This window comes from Polyodon spathula, chromosome 3 (genome assembly GCF_017654505.1).
Source record: "Polyodon spathula isolate WHYD16114869_AA chromosome 3, ASM1765450v1, whole genome shotgun sequence".
Classification (NCBI taxonomy): domain Eukaryota; kingdom Metazoa; phylum Chordata; class Actinopteri; order Acipenseriformes; family Polyodontidae; genus Polyodon; species Polyodon spathula.
In genome coordinates, this window is record NC_054536.1 from 21,006,768 (window position 1) to 21,027,840 (window position 21,073).

Here is a 21,073-nt window from a genome sequence, read left to right on the forward strand (position 1 = left end):
TGAATCCAGGTACAGGCAGTTTTTTTTTTTCTTTCTGTTTTTTTTGTATTCATAAAATATTAAGGTGCCAGTAAATGCCAAGGCATTTAGGCCTAGGCACTTACTTAAACGATTGTCCTTCCAGAGAAAGGCAGGGACCTGGTAATGGGTATATATAATAAATTTAACTTGATCATTTTACTAGCCTTAAGCTAGCATATTTCATTACCACTAAATACTGTTCATTTGAAAAATTAAGCACGTTTATAGCACCTCTACGCAGACAAAAGCTTGGAAAAGAAATGTTGCACCACACTAAATCGTCCACAGCAACTCATTAGCCCCCCCACCCCCCCACAACCCCCCACCCATCCAACTGCCTGCGAGTTTAAAGGATGTGCCCCATTTGTCTCTATACCACAGGAGAATAAACCTTAACTATTTACAATACACAGAAAAAAGCAAATATATCAACATTATATATAAATACAATATTCTTCTTTAAATACATAAACAGAAAGCTTCCAGGCTTCAGTGCGTGAATTGGGCTATATTACAACATAGAATCTCTCACTCAGTAGTTCACACACTCTTGCCTAAAACAAAACAAAACGTTTATATTTATAATATATCTATATATTTTATTATTTTTTATGTTTCCATTTGCTTATATATTTGTTTTCTTTTTTTAGTGTAGTCATATAATCGGTTTTGCATACACAAAATACGTAAGCTCATTCACTCACACATCTGTGTGCTTGCCATACACTTGTGAGTACATTAATAATATTAATTGTAATATTGTTAAGTACAGTAGAAGGCCTAATGGAGTATTTGCTTGACTCAGTTTTTATAATTTTGTTACAAGCCCATCTCCAAGAATATCAATGGGCAAAGTCAACAATTTAAAAGTAAGTTGTCCACCAACTTACAAATGTATTTCAAATCAAGTTTTAGACTACATTTTAGACTTTGCATTGTAGCGGTATAACCAAAATGGCTGTGAATGTCCTAACTAGTCATGGCATGCAAACACAAAGCGCATACTTTCCCTTTGCACACATGAAAGCACACACATTTTTGTCATGTCTAAAGATTTCATGTCAGTCTTCATTGGAACACCCATTCAGTCAGAACAGCAGGGAGAAGTAGCCTCCTGTATGTCCCCATAGAACACCACAAGAACTGAACCTGACAACAGCTCCACTTTGTATGTTGGTATATTCTGACCAGTTCGCAACTCTGACCTTCAAGGTCCTTTCCAGTCCAGGACTTTGTTCCAGCCAAGTCCTAAATTAGTTAATTATTCTTCCCAGGTTCAAATAGCTAATTTAGGACCTGAATGGAATTGATATATAGGCTGGAATTGATATTGACCAGTTAGGAACCTGTTGTTCTTGTCACTAGTGGGTAACAGACTTTCAGTTATTAAGGTACAGAGCCACTACCCAAATTCAGCCTGTAAGACACATTATGTAGTCTCCAGTGTCAAATTAGGCTCTTCAACTTACCGCTAGCAGAATACAATTTTATCTACAATAACTATAATAGATGGTTTAATTACAATGCATGGTTTCAAACATCTAAACCAAGAAAACAGATCAACTGAATATTACTCAATACATGTACGTACATAGTTTATTTTCTTTAATTCAATTAGCTGTAAAGGCTGCCAATGAGGCTTGATTAAAGTGAATTGTTAAATATTACTTTTCACTGCAAATGCTAGGTACCCGGATTTCTCTCAATCTGATGTAAGAAGTTGATTTAATTGGGCCTCAGATCTCCTTCATGGTAGTTTAATTTTCTATTTTTTTTCAAACTGACACACCCCAAATTTTCTCTATTCCCACCTTTATTTTGGTTTCCCTAAAATAAACACAGAAGAACAAATCTAAACTGGTATCAAAGTCTTATTTACAATAGGGAAATTGAATGCAAATAACTGAAGATGCATTACATGTGAAGCCACAAATCAATTCACAAACCTTTTAAAAGCCTAAACAAGTATAATAGTGCACATTATTTAGAAAAAAAAAAAAAAAAACTACCTACTACCTATGTCGTTATTAAAACTATGTGAGATATCAGTTGAGGCTACCCAATATATTTATTTAAAAGGTGGCACCCACTTTTTTTTTTTTTTTTTAAGAGTCAAACAATAGGAACAGGATAGCCTTTGAGCCACATTATCATCAAGTCTTGGAATGTACAGCTTTAGGTAAGACTTGCTACGGAACAGGTCTTAACTGGAGTATTTGTTTTTTTAAACATTAGGATAATCAGACTCAGAACTATGGAATCACCTTACATGTGTGCAACATATACAGATACGATCTGTTACTATCATTGACTCCACAAAAATAACCACTGTCCTAAAATAAACCTTAAACTAATTGCATAAATGGATAAATTGAGCGTACCCATTACTATTAAGGAATGGCTTTCCTGATTTTAATGGGGTTGCATTGGCATTTTGTTGGTCCTGAAAAGGATAGCACAAATACCTGTGCACAAACTTCAGCACTGTAGTCATGACATAACTTGCTTCAGTCTGCTTGATTGAATGGCACATATTAAGGATGGAATGAAGGAAAAAAAAACTTGTTTTGGCCCACAGGGAAATGAAAGGCTGGGCTAAAATAGTTACAAATTCCTCCCAAGAAAAAGAAGCAGATTGATTGTCAAGGGAAAAGGTTGAGATAAAAATAACATGTTTTTAAAGTAGTGAATTAGACAATGATATTTTCATAATGTTTATACAGCTGTTACCTTTTTGTCAACTGGGTGTGGTTCTTATATATATATATATATATATATATATATATATATATATATATATATATATATACACACACACACACACACACACATACACATACAACACCACACCAGACAGATGTATATAAGACCTATTCCCGGATTCAAACCAAAAACCACCAAGAAATTGCTCATAGTTATCAGGGAAAAATAGAAAACAAACAAATCTAAAAAGCATTTATATACATAATTGGAAGGTAAACAGGCTGTATACACACCATCAAAATATATTTATGTGCACTTAGTATACTGGGGTTTAACATACAAAAACCAAAATGAAACCAATATAAAAATAAACGTCTTTATAAGTTTCTCATTTGTTAAGGACTGTAAATAAGCCTTTATCCAAATCCAAATTGTATCGATTCAGAAAACTTGTTCTTGCTTTGGGACCCCTCCTAGCAGAGTCATAACAGAGAAAGCATCCTTGAGGATAACCCATTATGATGTCATGTCATTCTAGCTGCAGCTTTGACATGGTCATAGAAAGGTGAAAAAGGCGGCACAAACAAAAGAGCATTTTTTCATGAATTGCATTCCTCAATTTCATTGGCTTTCAGACAAACCAACATGTCCTCTTCTTGACCTTTTAGGTAAGAAAACTGGCACACTGCAACACTTGGTCAGGTATTCCAAGTGGAGCATTATAGCTTATGTTAGAACAATGGGGGTGGGGGGGGTTCTACCAGGAATCCCTGGGTTGAGAGTAGCAGTCATTGTTTTCCTCCATTTTCTGGGGGGTAATGAAAAACAAAAAGGTAGGTTTGTAAAAAAATAAAAATAAAAAAAATGGCATCTTCCCATTATATTGGGAATAACTTTTTTTGGACTAGACACAATGTTCCAATGACACATGGGATGGCCAGAAAATGCTGGTTAAAATATTTAGCACCCTTGGGTCAATGACTGCAGTTGTTGACAAATGCTGGATATAAAATCCACCAATGGTCTCCATCATAAGGTATCCTCTCATATCATACATGTCTTGTATCAGTGGTGCCCACAGTAGATTTTCTGTTTGTGCCAGGGAAATACCCTGCTTCTCTCAGTTCAAACCCGGTGTTGCTATACAGTAGCATCACCTTGTCCAAGCATAGTGGTTAGAGTTGGTCCCTGAATATGAGTCGTTGGGTTTAATTACAGTCAAAATAGCCGTAATAATTGACTGGCATGATGTCAGAATTACCTGGAAGATTGTGAATTGTGGTGTTTTATTTTTTTTTTTCAGACAAAGGGAATTGTCATATAATGTTTTGTTTTTTTGTTGTTTTTTTTTCCTGTGAAAAATCTGAAAAAGACTTATGATCCAAGTTAAGCAAGCTACAAAACGAACATACAGTACACTGTACTTCTTAAAAGTTCCCAAAGTCATTCCCACATAAAGAAAGCGAGAGCGACTTTATTTCTACAAGGCCTTGTCAAAGTAAATTTTAATTGAAAACCCCACAATACTCCAGCAGCATGTGTGGCTAGTGGTTTTTAGACATCAAAAGTGGTAAAACAAACAAACAAACCAAAACATCCATACCCTGTTACCTTACTCAGTCTATGTCTTTATTTATCCAGATCCCATTCAGTAAGTCATGGCCCTTTTTTTTCTATCAGCTATACATTCCAGTCAAACCTGCTTCAATCAAAGCTATGGTTATGGTGCAAGGGTTGCATCCTTGACCATTCAATACAAACCATGTTCAGTCAACCTGCATGTCTTGTTGGTCTATTGATGGATCCAGCTGAATTTGGCTTTTGAGAAAAAGACCAAACCTTTTGAGGATTCGTCATTCCTGACCTGACCCTTCTTTTTATGACAGGGGATTCTTCTTGAGGTTGCACTGGACCCAACCCTGGGAGAAGCTTCATACAACAGCTCATTGGAACCACTCAAAGTGCATACATCGTCATCATCAACATCATAGTGAAGGTTCCTTGATGTCCCTCAGACTCTGTTTTTACCTCTGTATGTAGATAATTTTCAATTTAAAGACAATAAATTTCCCATCCAGAATATGCGCCTGTTTTTCCCCCATTTGGACCCCTGAGGGGGTTGACTGTGTTAATTCTTGCAGGTATAAACCTCCTCTCTCTGTGTACACTGCTTGCACTCCACATAGCAGCACCAGCGCACCTGGCACTGGCAGGGTCTGGTCACTACCCGGCTTTGAGTGTTGTGACCTCGGCCGCAGCAGATGCTTTCGCAGTTCTTGTCCTTATAGCACTTCCTCGCGGAGGTCCCCGGTGAATACTTTGTCATCCGGCAGAAGCTTGGTGAGTCGTCAATGTGAATGAGATCGGTGGTCCTGGGGATCTGGTCGCTGGGGCCAGGCGGGGGCTGCATCCTGACATGGGAGATGTCTCCTTCCCCCGTCGCCTCATTGGTGGTGCTGCCCACCTTGAGTGAGGTCTCATACCTCTGCTTCAGCTGCTTGCCAATCTCGTGGAAAGGGGAAAGCTGTCGCCAGCATGTCTGGACCGTGCAGGAGCCAGATACTCCATGGCACTTGCACGTTGTCTCCACTCCTGCCTTGATCACCTGTGGGAGATAAAAGAGACCATGTTAGACAGCTGTCAACCTAACCTATTTCTAACCAGGTGGCTATAACAACGAAGACCAGAGAATCCATGTTTTTTCCCTATAGCCACTGCCTCTCAATTTCTATTGCTTGATTTCATCGAATGGCTTAAGTACTGCAGATCTAATGTTTCAGCCCTTCTTGCCCCATCAGAACTGAATACGAACTAACTAAAAAAAAAAAGAAATATATTCATATTGCACGTAAAACTTCCAACACTACAGTTCACAAAGACGAAGCCTTAGGAAATAATGATCTAATGCACAGATAATTTTAAATCAGTAATAAAAGAACAGCAAAAAAATAAAAGGCCCTAAACCATGCCATGCCAAAGAATCCTATTTCAGATTAAAGTTTCCTTTGGGAGTAGTTTGAAAGTCAAGATTAAATATATTCTGAATGACAGAACTTGATTAATCCATTGCTTATTTCTAACCAAATGGGACTAATTCAGAACTTTAATATTGTGCTCTTTAATTAATGGATCTCAAAAAAGAGTGAGGAGGGAGGGAGGGGAGGTTTGGGAAAGGATTTACTATTTAATCATAATTCTGTAACCTCCATTTTATTAGAAGAATTAGGGGGCTTGGTTGAGCTGACTGTGCCCTAATAAAAATTGCCTGAAAGAAAGTTTCCTTGGGAGGGGATAGGAAATTGCTTTTTTAATAAATGTCCCATTGAGCTGGTCCTGATGGATAATGGAAGGCCTGCAGAGATTCTTGTTTTAATTACTGAGTCCATGCCCTGGCCAAGCTGGGCCTTTCTTTGCCAAGTCTGATTGAAAACACGCATAGAGACCAAACAAGGGTGGATCTCAAGACCTCTGTTCAACTGTAGGCCACAGTGATATTCCCTGGCCAAAACTGGATCTGGCCTAACTGTTAAATGTATACATATCTTATGACAATTTAAATGAAGATTGACAACATTGGCATTTTCTTTTTTATTTTAACTATTGTGCATAAACCCCTCAAGTGATTGTATTAGCCTAATGGAATATTTCAGAATTTTTCCAAAGTAGTTCAAAAGTAGTTTTTTTTTGGCAGACCTAACACATTTCTCACTTCAATAGGTACTCATGGTTTGAATGTGCCACCTGTGAATACCTATGAATATCAAAGGGCAATATAAACATGACTACTAAATAAAATAGCATACTATACTGAAACATAACAGATTTGTATACAGGGATAAAGAGACAGAAGACTTTATTTTTTGCTCCACTGGGACCTAACCATGGCGGTGTTTACATGCACAAGTCATGACCGTTTTCCTCACTACCTGTTTGCCGTATTATTCAGGAAATGCGTTGCTATGCAGTTCTGATTTAGGAAAAAAAAATCGTCCGTACCAATGCAGATTACTCAATTCATAGTCATTTAGGAGAGGGGATATTTAAATGTCAATGTCTGCTTACTAAGTAGGAAAAGAACAACTCTGAATATCGTGAGGAGAGCTTCATGCGTTGCCATGAAGATAAAAAAAAATGAACAAGAGAATTGAATTCAAGTACTGTCACGCACATTGTGAATTACGCCCCCTTTTTATCGATTCCATTTGGTTCCTATCTGCATCGACGATCCCCAGCGCGTGTGAAAATAAATTGGACCTGACGCGCTTGACAAACGCTAAATAAATGGAGAGAATTTAGAAGAGAATTAATGTTATTGAGTAGCCCAGTCAAAGTCCTGACTTAAATCCAATTGAAAATGTATGGCGAGACTTGAAGATTGCAGTGCATTGACGATCCCCAATAAACTTATCAGAACTGGATCAATTTTCCCATGAAGAATGGGCAAAAATTTCACCATCCTAGTGTGCAAAGCTAGTAGAGACCTATCCAAAAAGACTCATAGCAGAACTTCCAAAAGCACTGACTTAAGGGGCTGAATACTTATGCAACCAGTAAATTTCATTTTGTACATTTTCTTTGCAAGATTTGCTGACATTTAACCTCCTCCTCATATTCAGTGTTCAGTTTAACAATTACAGCTTTAAATAAAATCAGTTTGTTTGAAAAACTGTGGATACATTATTTGTAATTCAACAAAATGTGACATTATTGGTAGGGGGTGAATACTTCTGCAAACCACTGTGTGTGTGTGTGTGTGTGTGTGTGTGTGTGTGTGTGTGTGTGTGTGTGTGTGTGTGTGTGTATATATATATATACAGTACTGTGCAAAAGTTTTAGGCAGGTGTGAAAAAATGCTGTAAAGTAAGAATGCTTTCAAAAATAGACATGTTAAAAGTTTATATTTATCAATTAACAAAATGCAAAATGAGTGAACAGAAGAAAAATCTACATCAAATCAATATTTGGTGTGACCACCCTTTGCCTTCAAAACAGCATCAATTCGATTGACCCTGCCTTTACAAGTCGCGCTGCCAAAAGAACGTCCTTTTGCTGTTTCACGATGTATTCACGTGACAACGTCACACAGTCAAGACTGTAGAGCCGATTTTCAAGTGCAAGTAAATCAAGCCCATGTTTGATTAACTTTTCAGCTGTGTTCCTTTCTATGACTTGCATGTGTATTAAAATGAAGATGTCAAAAATATGAGAAAATAGAAGTTAAATAATTCTATGCCAGACCTGAAGTTTACATTGGCTCCTATTATATGACATCCAACTATTTCACACACACACACACACACACACACACACACACACACACACACAATCACACTGACAACCAACGTTCCTTGCACGTGTCATAGACAGACAATCAGATCTAGTCACATTGAAGAAGTACAGGCTTTCATCTCTGCTTCTCCAGTATCATTTTATGGTACAGATTTCAGTGAAAGAGAGACAGTAAAAATGAAAATGCACCTCTCTGACCCTAGCCCCTACATTGTATGTCCAAATGCTATCAAGTATGTAAAGCACAAAACATGCACACAAGTACACATAAACACTATCTACACTACACTCTTACTTAACATCTAACGACACTTCTGTGTACAAAGTCAAACTCATCTACCACTAAACATGCAACCAACCTAACCCTAAGTATTGATTTTAGACACGTCAAGACCGCGCAACCACAACCACGGAATCAAACCTAGGATTTTTCCTTTTAAAAGACAGCTAAAGCAACCACTAAGGTAATGCATATACTGTCAGGTTATTAAGTGTTAATTATAAGATGCTTATAGAATTCGTAAAAAAAACCCAAAAAACATATAAATCACTTGAAAACATGTGGTTTACATTGCCTGCTTTCAAACTGCAGTCCAGTTTCCATGAGAACCCGCCAGAAACAAGGAGGGAAAGGCTCTCCCTGGACGAGTAAACCTGTCAACAGCTTCCCTGGTCGAGCAGGATGCTTCTCTACAGCATCTTAAGAGTTAAATATTTCCTGTCATTGTTTAAATAATGACACACATTGGGGATGGGATTATTAACAGACAAAAACAAATGTTCTGCCTGAGCATCTGCTTCAGTGATTTTTTCCTTATATTTTTTCACTCTTTTTTAGTTTTAAAAAAACAATTAAAACATTTTTAATGAGCAAAAATGGGGACTGCACTGGAGCTCTCACATGGACATAACTGAGCACTTACAGTATACAATGAAATGTGTTGAGAACTAGCAGCAATTATCATTATCATTAATGTCTGTTTACAGGTTCTAGATCAAAATGCATTCCACATTGTCCTATCTCAAATATTATTTCATGTTAGTGTAAGGAAACTGAAACTAACACTAACCTGTATGTGTATGTATAATATGTAAGGCTTTTTAAGACAATGTACTTACTTCTTAATGTGTAAAGTAATATCACCACTAGTACCCTTGATTTTTTTTAAATGTATTTTTATCTTTTTATTGTTCGTGACTTGTTTTTCAGAAAAGACCTTCAGCAAAATGGGGACCTGTGATATTGCTGTTAAGGCCAATAACATGTAAGTAAGGTAAATTAGGTTACGACTCTGAAGTTTTTAGCAACTAATCACCTTCATGCCAACGTTGGTGTTGTGCGAGTCAACTCGGGCCCGGAGGTCCTTGCTGGATTTCTTGCCCAGGAACTCCTTGACAAACTTGTTACTGTACTTGAGGTTGTCCCCGCAGCCTCCCCACTGCCAGGCCTTCCTGTTCTCCAGGTCTGGTGCCTCGTCACAGGTGCAGCGCTCCATGCGGCCCGCACTGCAGGCCTTGGCCATGGCGTGAGTCAGCCCTGCTGACGAGATGGCATATAGGAACGCAGTCTCCTTGAATCCTGTAAACAAGGAAGGAAACTTCATAAGCAAGGCATTGCATCACAAGTTGCTCTCTATTTCAAACCTACTTGCTGCAGATCATTGTTTCTTTATAGTCCCAAAAGTACAGGATAACACATGGTTTTATTTTTTACAACCAGTAACTTAAACCTTTACTAAAATCTCAGAATGAAACATATTGTTATCAGCTAATAAAACTGAGACAAAAACAGTATTAAAAAATAAATGACTGTGTTCTACCTTTTGGTTTTGACAAGCAAATACAACATTACCCACAGTAACTTTTGGATAAGAACCAGTGAAGAAATTCATAATCATTTACAGCACATCACACTGCAAAATGTACTGCCTGAGCTTTCTGTAGGTAGAAAATGTGTTCTTGGAAAACTGAAATATTTTTTTACTATTTAGAATATATATATATATATATATATATATATATATATATATATATATATATATATATATATATATAGAGAGAGAGAGAGAGAGAGAGAGAGAGAGAGAGAGAGAGAGAGAGAGAGAGAGAGACACACACACATTATATATATATATATATATATATATATATATATATATATATAATATATATATATATATATATATATATATATATAAAAAATCAGGTCTAATGGATTTAATGAAATATTTTAAACACAGTTATCAAACAGAATTATAGAAAATGCAAACAAAAATACAGATCAAAGAATCATGATAAGTTTTCAGTATGAAACGTGACACACTGTCAAAATGAAAACATTGCAAAGTTAATATCAGGTATGACCTCTCTGAGCATTAACACAATCCTGGCAGCGTTGATGCATAGACCTGATCAGCCTCTGGACAGACTGTTGTGTAATGTTCCACCACTCTTTCTGTACAGCTGCAGCCATCTGACGAATAGTTGGCTGGTCACTGTTGTCTCCTGTGGACGGCACATATGTTCTGTTGGACTCAGGTCAGGAGAAAAAGCTGGCCATGGCAAGACCTCAACATTGTTTTCTTGAAGTTGTGCAATTGTAATCTTAGCACTGTGTGGTCTTGCATTGTCCTGGTGGAAAATCGACACAGAACGAAAAAACTGTTGCCTCAAGGACTTCGTCAATGTAGCAGTAAGGTTGCCCTAAATCTGCACCAAAGGCGTTCTTGCGTTAAAGGAGATTCCTCCCCACATCATCACACTTCCACTGCCCCACAGGTTGGCTTGAACAACGCAACAGTCAGCATAACGCTCACCACAGCGTCTCCACACACGTTGCCTTCCGTCAGGTCTGTCAAAGGCAAAACAGCATTCATCGGGGAATAAAACACTCTACTACTCTCTCTGCCACCACCTCAGATGTTCTCTGGATGGCGATTTCGTCTCTAGGTGTCAACATGTTACCCCTGGACAGCCTCCGAGCATGCAAATCATTTTCATGCAGACGCAAGCTACAGTCATTCTGCTGATGCGCGGGTTATTTCTTCCTGGAATTTCTTGTGCTGTAGCCACTGTAGTCTGAAAACAATTACACAGATGGAACAGTCAGATGTGACGGCCCTGGGCCAGTGTGGTGACCCTCTGCATTCCAGGACGTGGCCTGTCCCTCACAGAGCCAGTTTCCTGGTTTCTCTGGACTAGTCTGCTGATTGTTGAAGCAGAACATCTCATTCTCCGGGCAACTTCTCTCACAGACAGTCTGCCTTCAATCATGCCAATAGCAACCAGGCAATCGTAATTACTCAAGCGTGGCATGATTGTAACGTTCGCTGAGTACCTGGCGTTTTTATGAAACCACATGACTTGAGCTCAGTATTCTGTTATCCCAAGGAACAATGCTACTCAAACAATCAGTAAAGCTATTTAAAATGTAAATAACAACATTATGTATGTGCCCAATGAGCTATTCATGTAAAACTTAGACTGTTGCATTTTCATTGTGTATCAGTATATTTGTGTTCTTACTAAAGGCATACTGAATGAATTGAATGAATGTCCTTCACTGAGAATTACAGTTTGTAGAAAACAGAAATTTAATAAATCTATCTTGCTGTAAAAAATTGTTAAGTTTTAATTTTGATTTAGCCTAATAACACAGTGTAACAATTTTTTTTTTTTTTTTGTTCCTGGGTGGTAAGTGTTATTTCCTAATTGCTTATGCCTCAAAAGTATAGAAAATGGCTATTATTCCCCACAAACTTTGCTTTTGTGACCAGGACAGTGATATATCACTATTTCCAATGAGAAAACGGGCAAATGTGTGTCTTTTCGTTCACATAAAGTCAGAAAAAAACAACATATGAATCCAACTTAACATGTATTTATACTAAAGTAATACAAAAATGACTACAAAAGATTTAGAAGTGAGTAGTTTTTCGAGATTTACGATTATACTGTTTTCTGACTTTATGTGAACGAAAAGACACACATTTGCCCCTTTTTCCATTGGAAATAGTGATATTTTGAAATATCACTGTCCTGGTCACAAAAGCAAAGTTTGTGGGGAATAATAGCCATTTTCTATACTTTTGAGGCATAAGCAATTAGGAAATAACACTTACTACCCAGGAACAAAAATTGTGTTACATAGTGTAATGTACTTTTATTATCTAAAAAAATAACTTCAGGAAATGACTTGTGATCTCCTAAAACATCATAAGATTGGAAAAGTTTTGAACCGAGTCATAATGGATCTATTTGATGTCTGAAAATATATTTTACATGCCACTTGAACTTATTTTCATAGCAGTGACTGCTACGCAAATTGATCATCCATTTTTTAGAAGTTTTAAATTAATCTTTAACAAACCTCTTTTGAGCAGATTGGCACGATAGCGTCCCTCCAGGGTGCAGTTCCACCTCTCGAACCTGAACTGGTACTGACACTCGAGGGCACTCATGCTGATGGCCTCCATCAGGGTCTCCGCCACACCAGGGTCTCGCCTGCACATCCTCCGCTGCTTCTTCTCCAGTTTCAGCCGGTCACACAGTTTGTAGTGGGCTTTGCCTGCTGTGTCCTCGGGCTCTGTGTTCAGGGGGAGGATGGACAGGGGTTCATTACCTGTCAGCCTGACACCAACAAGAAGACAAAGAGAAAAAAAAAATACATGATCACAGGGCAAAAAGAACTAGACATTATTATTGTTTACAACTGATCATGTTGTAGACGTATTACAATAGACATTGCAGACAAAACAACAGATAACCTGCATGTCTTTCAGTGTCTTCCGTATATACTTACATCAGAAGAGAGAGCAATAAATTGACCTTGGATAGTGCAGTAGCAGATAGAAAACCAGACTGAAAGATAAGAGGTTGGATTTATCCAGGAATAAGACTGGCATTTGTTTACTACTAATAATCATTTAGAAAGTCAGTGGCAGGGACAGAATGAATCTGAACTGTAAATCTCCCTCCCGACCAGAGAAGGCGCTGCATAAGGGGAATTATACACTCAACACAGGGTGTGCTGAACTTCAACCCCGGAGTGAACCAGAAGTTGTATTCGCCGACTGGATAGAACGTAGCGACGTGCTGTTGTGTGGGTGGGGTTTAATCAGGTAATCAATGTGCATGTAATATTTCAAGGAAATATTAAAACAAAAAAGCCATTTTGTATTGCAAAACTTTTTTTTTTTTTTTTTTTTTTTTTAACATGCCCAAGCTTTCCTTATTTTAAAGCATTAAATTAAGGCATTAAAAAGCCATTACCAGTGCCAATCAACATGCTGTTTTTTTCTTCTGAAAAGGAGCTGACCTTAGTCTTTTAAACATTAAAAAATATGTTTGGCAATAAAGCACCTCTGGAGAGTATTACATTAAAAAAAAAAATCAGAATTTCACTGATGTTGGACACCAAGCCTACAGTGTAGTACAGTGCAATATCATATGCACACAGAATAACCTGAAATAAAAAAAAGAGACCAAACACAGACAGAACAAAGCAAAGAAATACAGTAGAATGGGAATGCAATATAAACTGATGTCCTCAAATTAGAAAAACAGCTGTTTGTCAAAACAAAAAACTCATGTCTGCAAACTGGTGCAAGGATTTAGCAAACAAAGGAATGTGGACGTTTTTTCAGAAGATAGTTTACGTTTACATTCTGTTACTTTTGTACCTTGGCTTCACCTTGACTTGTAATTTTGCAGAATAGCTAAACCCTCAATACAGTACAGTATGTCATCCAAACACTGTTAAATGGTATGTGTTCAGTTCTCTGCACATTAAATGAGGACAGCAGTTGAAAACTGAAACTTGAGACTCCAGTGTTGGTGAAGTGAACGCATATTGCTGACCCCGGAGCAGGGCCCCAATGGAAGGTGTACTTGGCCAACTCCTTTTAAGATATTAAAGACTGAAATAGAGGTGAAGTTCTTCCCCATATACATAACCTGAACATAAACCAAACCAAGCACAGAACTTGCCTGAATAATCTCACTGAATGTGTTTCTGTTAATACTACAATAGCTTATCCTCTGTAACAAAACACAACTTTTTTACCTAAAATGTGGATTTTTGTATTATAATTTCATGGTTACTAAACAGTCAATGTACATTATACTGTAAGAGCCAATGAAAACAGTTAGGTAACTGGAAACATTTGCTCAATATTACATGAAGCATGACTCACCTGCTAAATAATTGACAGTTAAGATTGCTGAAGGTGAGGGCCCACAATGGAGACAAATTGAATTTTGCCATGCCTTTTTCATGCCTATGCTATGCCATTATTTACTCCATGCTGTATAATGTTTTCTGTGCTGTACCATGTTTTCATTTTACTACACTCATGCTTTTCCCTTGCAGTCCCTTTGAACGGGATGTTAAATCACAGTCTTGGCCACTCCATAAACATTAAAGAGTAAGGCGCTTCATAGTCTGAACTCAAAACACCTTGTATTATTAATTGCAGTCAACAACACAGAATGATAGCAAACATAAATAAGAGTGCACAGTATATAAAAACTAAGAACCCATACATTTAAGTTTCTTAAAGATCCTACTGACGTCTTTAAAAAAGCAAGGGGTGTTGACCTCCTGAGCTCAATGACAAATTCGGGTCAATAAAATTCTGGACTGGCTAAATTCTTCCCCAGTCTATTTCCAAAACCAAGGCTACAGCTCTCCAGAGATCATGGAGTATACAACTGGCAATAAAATGTTACCTCTCCTGCACTTACATTTTTAACAGAATCTTCAATGTTTTAATATTTTTATTCAAATCAGCATGGGCATTGCTCCCAGACTCATCCATGGCCTAGCATCAGCACTGGCTTGTATAAACTGGAAGATTTTGTAGTCAAGAGCTCTGTCTGTAAATAGTGTGGGTGTTTGTGGGTGTTTTTGTGGTGGTTGGCAGGGATGGGGTTAATTCTTGTCCCTGCCAAACACATGTGAGAATGTGTCTGCTCCAAACAGAATAACTGGTGATAATTGGGAGCAGCCACATCATATAAAAGGAGAGCTCTGGGCTCCATTGAAAGAGAGACTGCCAGGGAGCTGGAACTAAGAAAAGAGACTGTGTGGATATTCTGGTAAATGGCTTAGCCGTCCAGTTTGTTAGATTAGAAACCTGAAATGTTTAGTTAGCACTCCTGGAAGGAGGTAGGTTTTTATTTTGTTCATTTAGGTTTATGTTTAAAATAAACATACAGGCTTTCCCTACTAGAACCTACCTATTTTTGTGGAGTGTTGTTCCTTTTGAACAAAAAGACAAGTAAAGACGGCCCTGCATGAGGCAAGCTCAGCCCGGTTTGTCACGTAGTCTAAACATCAGACTTCAGTGTTCTCTAAGGATGGAAAAGACCTATCCAGCCTGGAGGTCGACAACTGAGATCCAATAAGCCATGCAAAACATTCATCTAGGATTTTTACTTTTCATGCAAAACAAACAGAAACAGCATGGGAGGTAGAACAACTTCAACAGTATAGATTGGTAAACTACGTATAGCTGTTTCCCAGTATACATGCATGCATCTCCTAGCAACAGACCCCCCACAATGTAAAACTGTAACCTAATTGTAAACTTTCCACTACCTATGTACGTCAATTGCCACAAAGCACTGGTTGGCTTCAGTTGATGGTCAATTGTACACTTAAAAGTTTACTGTTTCCTTTGTCTTCATTGAATTATACATACACTCCCCCATATCTTCTTAATTAAACTCTTAACATAATTTGTGTCTGAAAGATCACACATATTTCACAATGCATTCCACATAAAACAACATGAAAAATGTATTTACAATCTTGTTTCTGTTATTGAAGTTTTTCTATTAAATGGGTATTTTTTTAATTAAACAATCTCAGAAAACTTAAATTGCTTTAATTGTGTTTTAAAAAGACTACCAGGGAAATCACATATGTTCATTAGCTAATTAACTGACACTTAAAGCTGTAACCATTGTGTCTAAATGTATAACAACATTTCTGTTTAGAACTATTGTCTAACCATTGAAGTCAGGCTGTCTCTCTGCAAATCACAACCAACTGCATTGATACAGCCTGCCAAGCATTACTACTTCATGAGACTGTCTTCCAAATATATCAGAATACCTAGGAATAGGTTGGTATTCTTAGAATATAATAAACAATGAAAAAGCAAAATGAAGCAATACACAACATGGTTAATTGTATTTGCTTTTACAATGTCATGCTAATCTAATCTGTCATATCATACTGACATATTTCAAAAATGATAAATTCAGGTCAATACAATTCTGGCGTGGCCAAATCTAATTAAAAAAACAAGACTTAAATTCTCCAGAGGTCATGAAGCAAACAATAAAACAATAAAACTTTGCCTCTGCTGCATCCTGCACCTCATATTTTGTCGCATTTTCTTTTTAAACAGATTCTTCAATGTTTTGATATTGTATTCAAATCAGCATAGGCAATCACAAGTTGGCAAAGGTTAGACAAATAATTGATTAAATGGTTAAAGGCTTCTGTGTTCTGTTTTGTTTTTCATTTCGGAGAGACCTGACTCCTGCTGGGTTACCTGACTGAATCCTTCATGCATTTTCGATTTACATCCAAAAAGTTCAAGCCACTAAAGCGCTATGTGAACAATAACTTGTTTTCAAAAGACTACAGGAATCAAGATCTGCTCACTGCACTAGAGGAAACCTGTCATTCAAATACTGCCACCTTGTCATTGGAAGAGAACAGCCCTCGGGTTCTCTTTTTCTACAATAACTTGTTACGAGTTAAGTTCTTAGAATCATGTTTGTTATAAACATTTGCAAATAATTTATTAAGGAGTTGCGTTTTCAAGACCCATAATCCTGACCGCAAATCGAGAACGAGAGGATAAATATAGACAATATAAATGTCAATGTCCGTAAAAGTTAGCTCAGGGGAACTTTTCTGAGAGGTGCATCTACTAACTTGTAACAGGGTGCACCATGTTGCTACTGACTGGAATGAAGACGCTAATTCCAGGAATGCAGCCAAAAAATGTAAACAATCCACCAAACTTCAGGGTCGATCGGAGTTGCCAGAATCAGTTCATAAGGCCAAAAAATACTGAGTTATTTCAAGTGATCCAGGAATACAGGAACCTGCACAGAAAGGTCCAATACATCTTACAGATATTATTGTTGTTAAATGGGCCTTATACTAGCTCTAAAGAAATTACTCAAACATCTGTGAGTGAAGCACCTAATAAACAGTGAGCTACTTGACATAAAATTTAATAGCTTTCTGCTGCAGGTAGACACAAGTCTACCCTCCGTACCTTACACTGTTTCCATCGAGTGGACTCATATTATTAAATTTAATATTTGAACACGCTGTCTGCTTTTCATTCTTATTGAAATGGATCAGCTAGTATATTCAAATTGCAGCACTGGAAAAACATCACCTGAGGTCAAATACTTCAGCATTTAATTATTCAAGGACTACCTTAACCTTAAACTGTTGAGTGAATGTGGCAGTTAAAACACACTATGACATGCAGCTGTTCAAAAAGTTATAGCAAGTATGCTAATGACATACATCCCAGTCACGTCCTGAAAATACAAAATTACAGCTATGAGAATCAATGGAAAAATGTGATCGCCATGACTAGGGCTGTATTTTTTTCAGTCTAGAAATAGGTTTAAATATAATGTTTATTAAAATTCAAAATTGATCATTTTCTCTAGTTATTATACAGCAAACAAATGTTCCTAAATATTTAAATACTTACCTGTAAGTATTACTTACCGATCTTTACCAGAAATATTTCCGATCATTCATGCAACATTTTTTACACATTTTTAAGAAACTGTGCAGCTTGATGCAGTGTGTTAAATCATTTACTGGAAATAAACTAAACTGGCTGCAATGTTCCTAAATGCAGGGTAACAGGTAGTGCGTCAATAAAGCAAATATTTACTTTATTTATTTTTATGTGATAAAAAAAAAAAATATGCATGTTTACACTATTCATTCAGAAATGGGTATGCTCACAGGGAACTACATATTACAGAGCATTGGGTACATTTCACAGAAATCGCAAAATCTGTGATAAAAATACAGCCTTAATCATAACTATGTAACAGGCAGTGCTGTGTGATCCACTGCCGTTATGAATTCCATCCCACGACGGTGAGATGAGGTTAGAAGCTTCATGATCACGAATGCAGACGAGCCTGGCTCTTATGCTTAGTGCTTAAAATGTTTGTTTTAGATAAGCTTGCAAACAGGTTCACACCGAGCCTCCGCCCTGTTACACCTACATCACGACAGTTTGACGTATGGGCAGACAGAACAGAATGTATAACGTTATAAACAAGAAAGGAATTCCCCATGTGTGCTCCTTCAGGCTTTATCAGCTCTGTTACCTGTAATCTCACACTGCAGCTGCGTCAGGAAAGTTCAAGCAGATGCTGTGCGTTACCTGTGTAAGCACATACATTTCTGCCAAATCTTTACATACAGGAGTTATTTCTGGTCAAATACTCTGTGGTCAAATACCTTCTTGGCATTTCATTAACATTACACTGCGAGTCATACAAGCCCCATGCTTGTATTTTAATGTAAATTGATCTTGCCAAAAATGTCATTACAGTGATACTGTTACACGATAATAATAGAGGGGATTTGCTGTGCGAGGACATGTTATTCTGAACAGGCTTGCTGCATTAACTGTGTAGAGGCTGTGATTCAACCACTAACACCTTCACTGCCTCCCAAGTCCTTCACTCTGGGCTGGGTAATGTGAAAAATAGCTGCAATAGTTTATTAATAGTAGTCATAGTAGTAGTAATCATACTAATAATATATGTTGAACTATTTGTAATATTTATTCTAATACTCATAAGAAAAATGTACAGATTAAAAGCCCATATGCATAAAACTTATCATCTCCTTTATCATGCCAGTAATAGTGTTTAACATGACAGTGTTTTATTCTGTGATGCATGAACGGCATTTACCGTCAAAAAACATCACTCATCGGAATGTTAGAATAATGTGAGAATAAGACCAATTTTGTCATTAACATATTACTAATCTGATTCATAAGTCTGTATTATGCCATTAATTGATCCTCACCGGCATCATAACTAACACATGCCTCAGACCAGGTGAAGAATGAGATTTGTCTTAACAGTGTCATTTCCTAGCATAACTTCTGTGTTTAGGAACATGTATTTAAGCCAGTAGTAATAATAAAAAAAAATAAATTGCATTGTTAACTCGTCTGAACAGGATAGGCTTCTTACTGGTTGGAAAACATACAAATCACTTTTGTCGTCTACTTGCTCTAAGAAAACACCAGACTTCAATGTACTTGTGTGGACTGTACATCAAGAGGAGGGAGATATCTTGGAACATGATCCAGAAGAGTGAGAAGACCCTGCAGTTTAGTGTACAATCTGACGTTCATCTCTTCTGGCAGTACATGTTCTCCCTTTTTATAGTACCAACTGCATTAACCTTTTTTTCTCAGTTACAGAACCTTGTATTTCTGAACAGCTGATCTGCATTGACGAATAAGTCTTCTTTTAATACTGTGTGTTACTGGGGAGTGAATGTAGGTTTTCATAACCCCTCACTCGCATCCAGCACCTTTTAGTACATGACTCCCTTGCTATACAAACACAGTTATGCTGTACATTCTTACATACCTGATATGTCCCTGATCACAACCAATTTAGTGTGACACTAGGAATTGCATTATTCAAAGAGACCCATTGAAAACAACTGTTGTACTGAAAATAAACCCAACAACAGATTCAAGTAGCCTACTAAAACAGGATTAAAAGAGGTCATATAAACACACTCTACAGAGATTAAACAAACCGCGAACGATCGGTTGGAAAAGGGCAAGAAGCTTTTAGAAATACCGATAGACTCAAAATGTAAGATGTGGACGACAATATTCTGAATTTGAAGTCTTTAATTGCTTTTTGCAAAGAAAATAAAGTTTGACTCATGCCAAAAGAAAACAAAAGCAGTAGATAGGCTATGTGTTACTTGTAGCCACCAGCACGCTGCACAGTTTTCTATGTACATTTTAAAAATATGTATTTCTATAAAGTTTGTGCAGTATATGTAAGGTACTGTAAAGTACTCGCCTGTCAATCCAACAGATATTTTGGAGCGCAATTGAGTGTGCGGTTCTCTCTTTCTCTAGACCGACTTATGGTTTGAGCCTTGTGAACTTACAGCTTGTCTGCTTCGGTGTACGGATCCTTTTTTCTCTTTAATTATCACTGTACAGTAGAACAACGTGTTAATGCGGCATCATGATCCGTTTTGTGTACTAAGTAGGCTACGGTAAAAGAAAATGCTCTAAAATTTTGTAGTTTCAATTTAACATGATGTTTTTTGTTTTTGTTTTTTAACATTGTACAGTACATGTAATGCAGCAGCATGATGTGTTTTGTGTTACAGGCAGCCTATAGCCAAAGTAAAAAGAAAGTGCACTTGGTTATTCATTATTAGATTTTACTACTGTGCTGTACAGCTACAGCCAAATGTTTTGCATCACCTAGAATTTTAGGACTGAGACATAATTTTAAAAGAAAGACAACATGAACATAATTTTGATCTTTTATTTAACATCATGTAGCCTAAGAAATTACAAAATTACATTGCAAAAGACCACTGAAGCCATAATAGTAGTACAGGATTTCATGTTAGATTTTAATTTGTCAGGTTTTCATTATTATATGGAAAACAACAAAGCATTATGAAATTCAACATGCTAATGCAACATTATTCCGCAGGTTTCATTCGACTTTATGAAGCAAAATATGTTAATAAAAGCAGGGGATAACAGGATTGCTGTCTGATGGGGGAGGATCTCTTAAGGAAGGATCAGCAATCACATAACTTTCCACATTTACAGCAACACGCAATGGAAATAATGCAGGGGAACAAATACAGATGGCTGTAGGCGTGCTGCTGTCATGTTCGCCTTCATGGCATTTTACACACCAATGCGCTTGTTTGTCTTCACCTGCCAGTCTGCGCAATCCTTGTGTATTTATTTAGGTTGTGGTA

At 37.2% G+C, this 21,073-nt stretch overlaps 1 protein-coding gene across 1 annotated transcript in view; it reads right to left on the bottom strand.

Moving 5' to 3' along the window:
* Positions 1 to 2,852: 2,852 nt before the first annotated feature.
* Positions 2,853 to 21,073, bottom strand: part of wnt9a (wingless-type MMTV integration site family, member 9A) — a 34,762-nt gene continuing 16,541 nt past the window's right edge. Inside the window, exons 2-4 of the mRNA XM_041244658.1 lie at positions 12,383 to 12,642; positions 9,330 to 9,592; positions 2,853 to 5,329 (exon numbers count right to left, since the gene is read on the bottom strand). Coding sequence (XP_041100592.1) covers positions 4,853 to 5,329; positions 9,330 to 9,592; positions 12,383 to 12,642 — 1,000 coding nt within the window. The 3' untranslated portion in view covers positions 2,853 to 4,852. The remainder of the gene's footprint in view (positions 5,330 to 9,329; positions 9,593 to 12,382; positions 12,643 to 21,073) is intronic.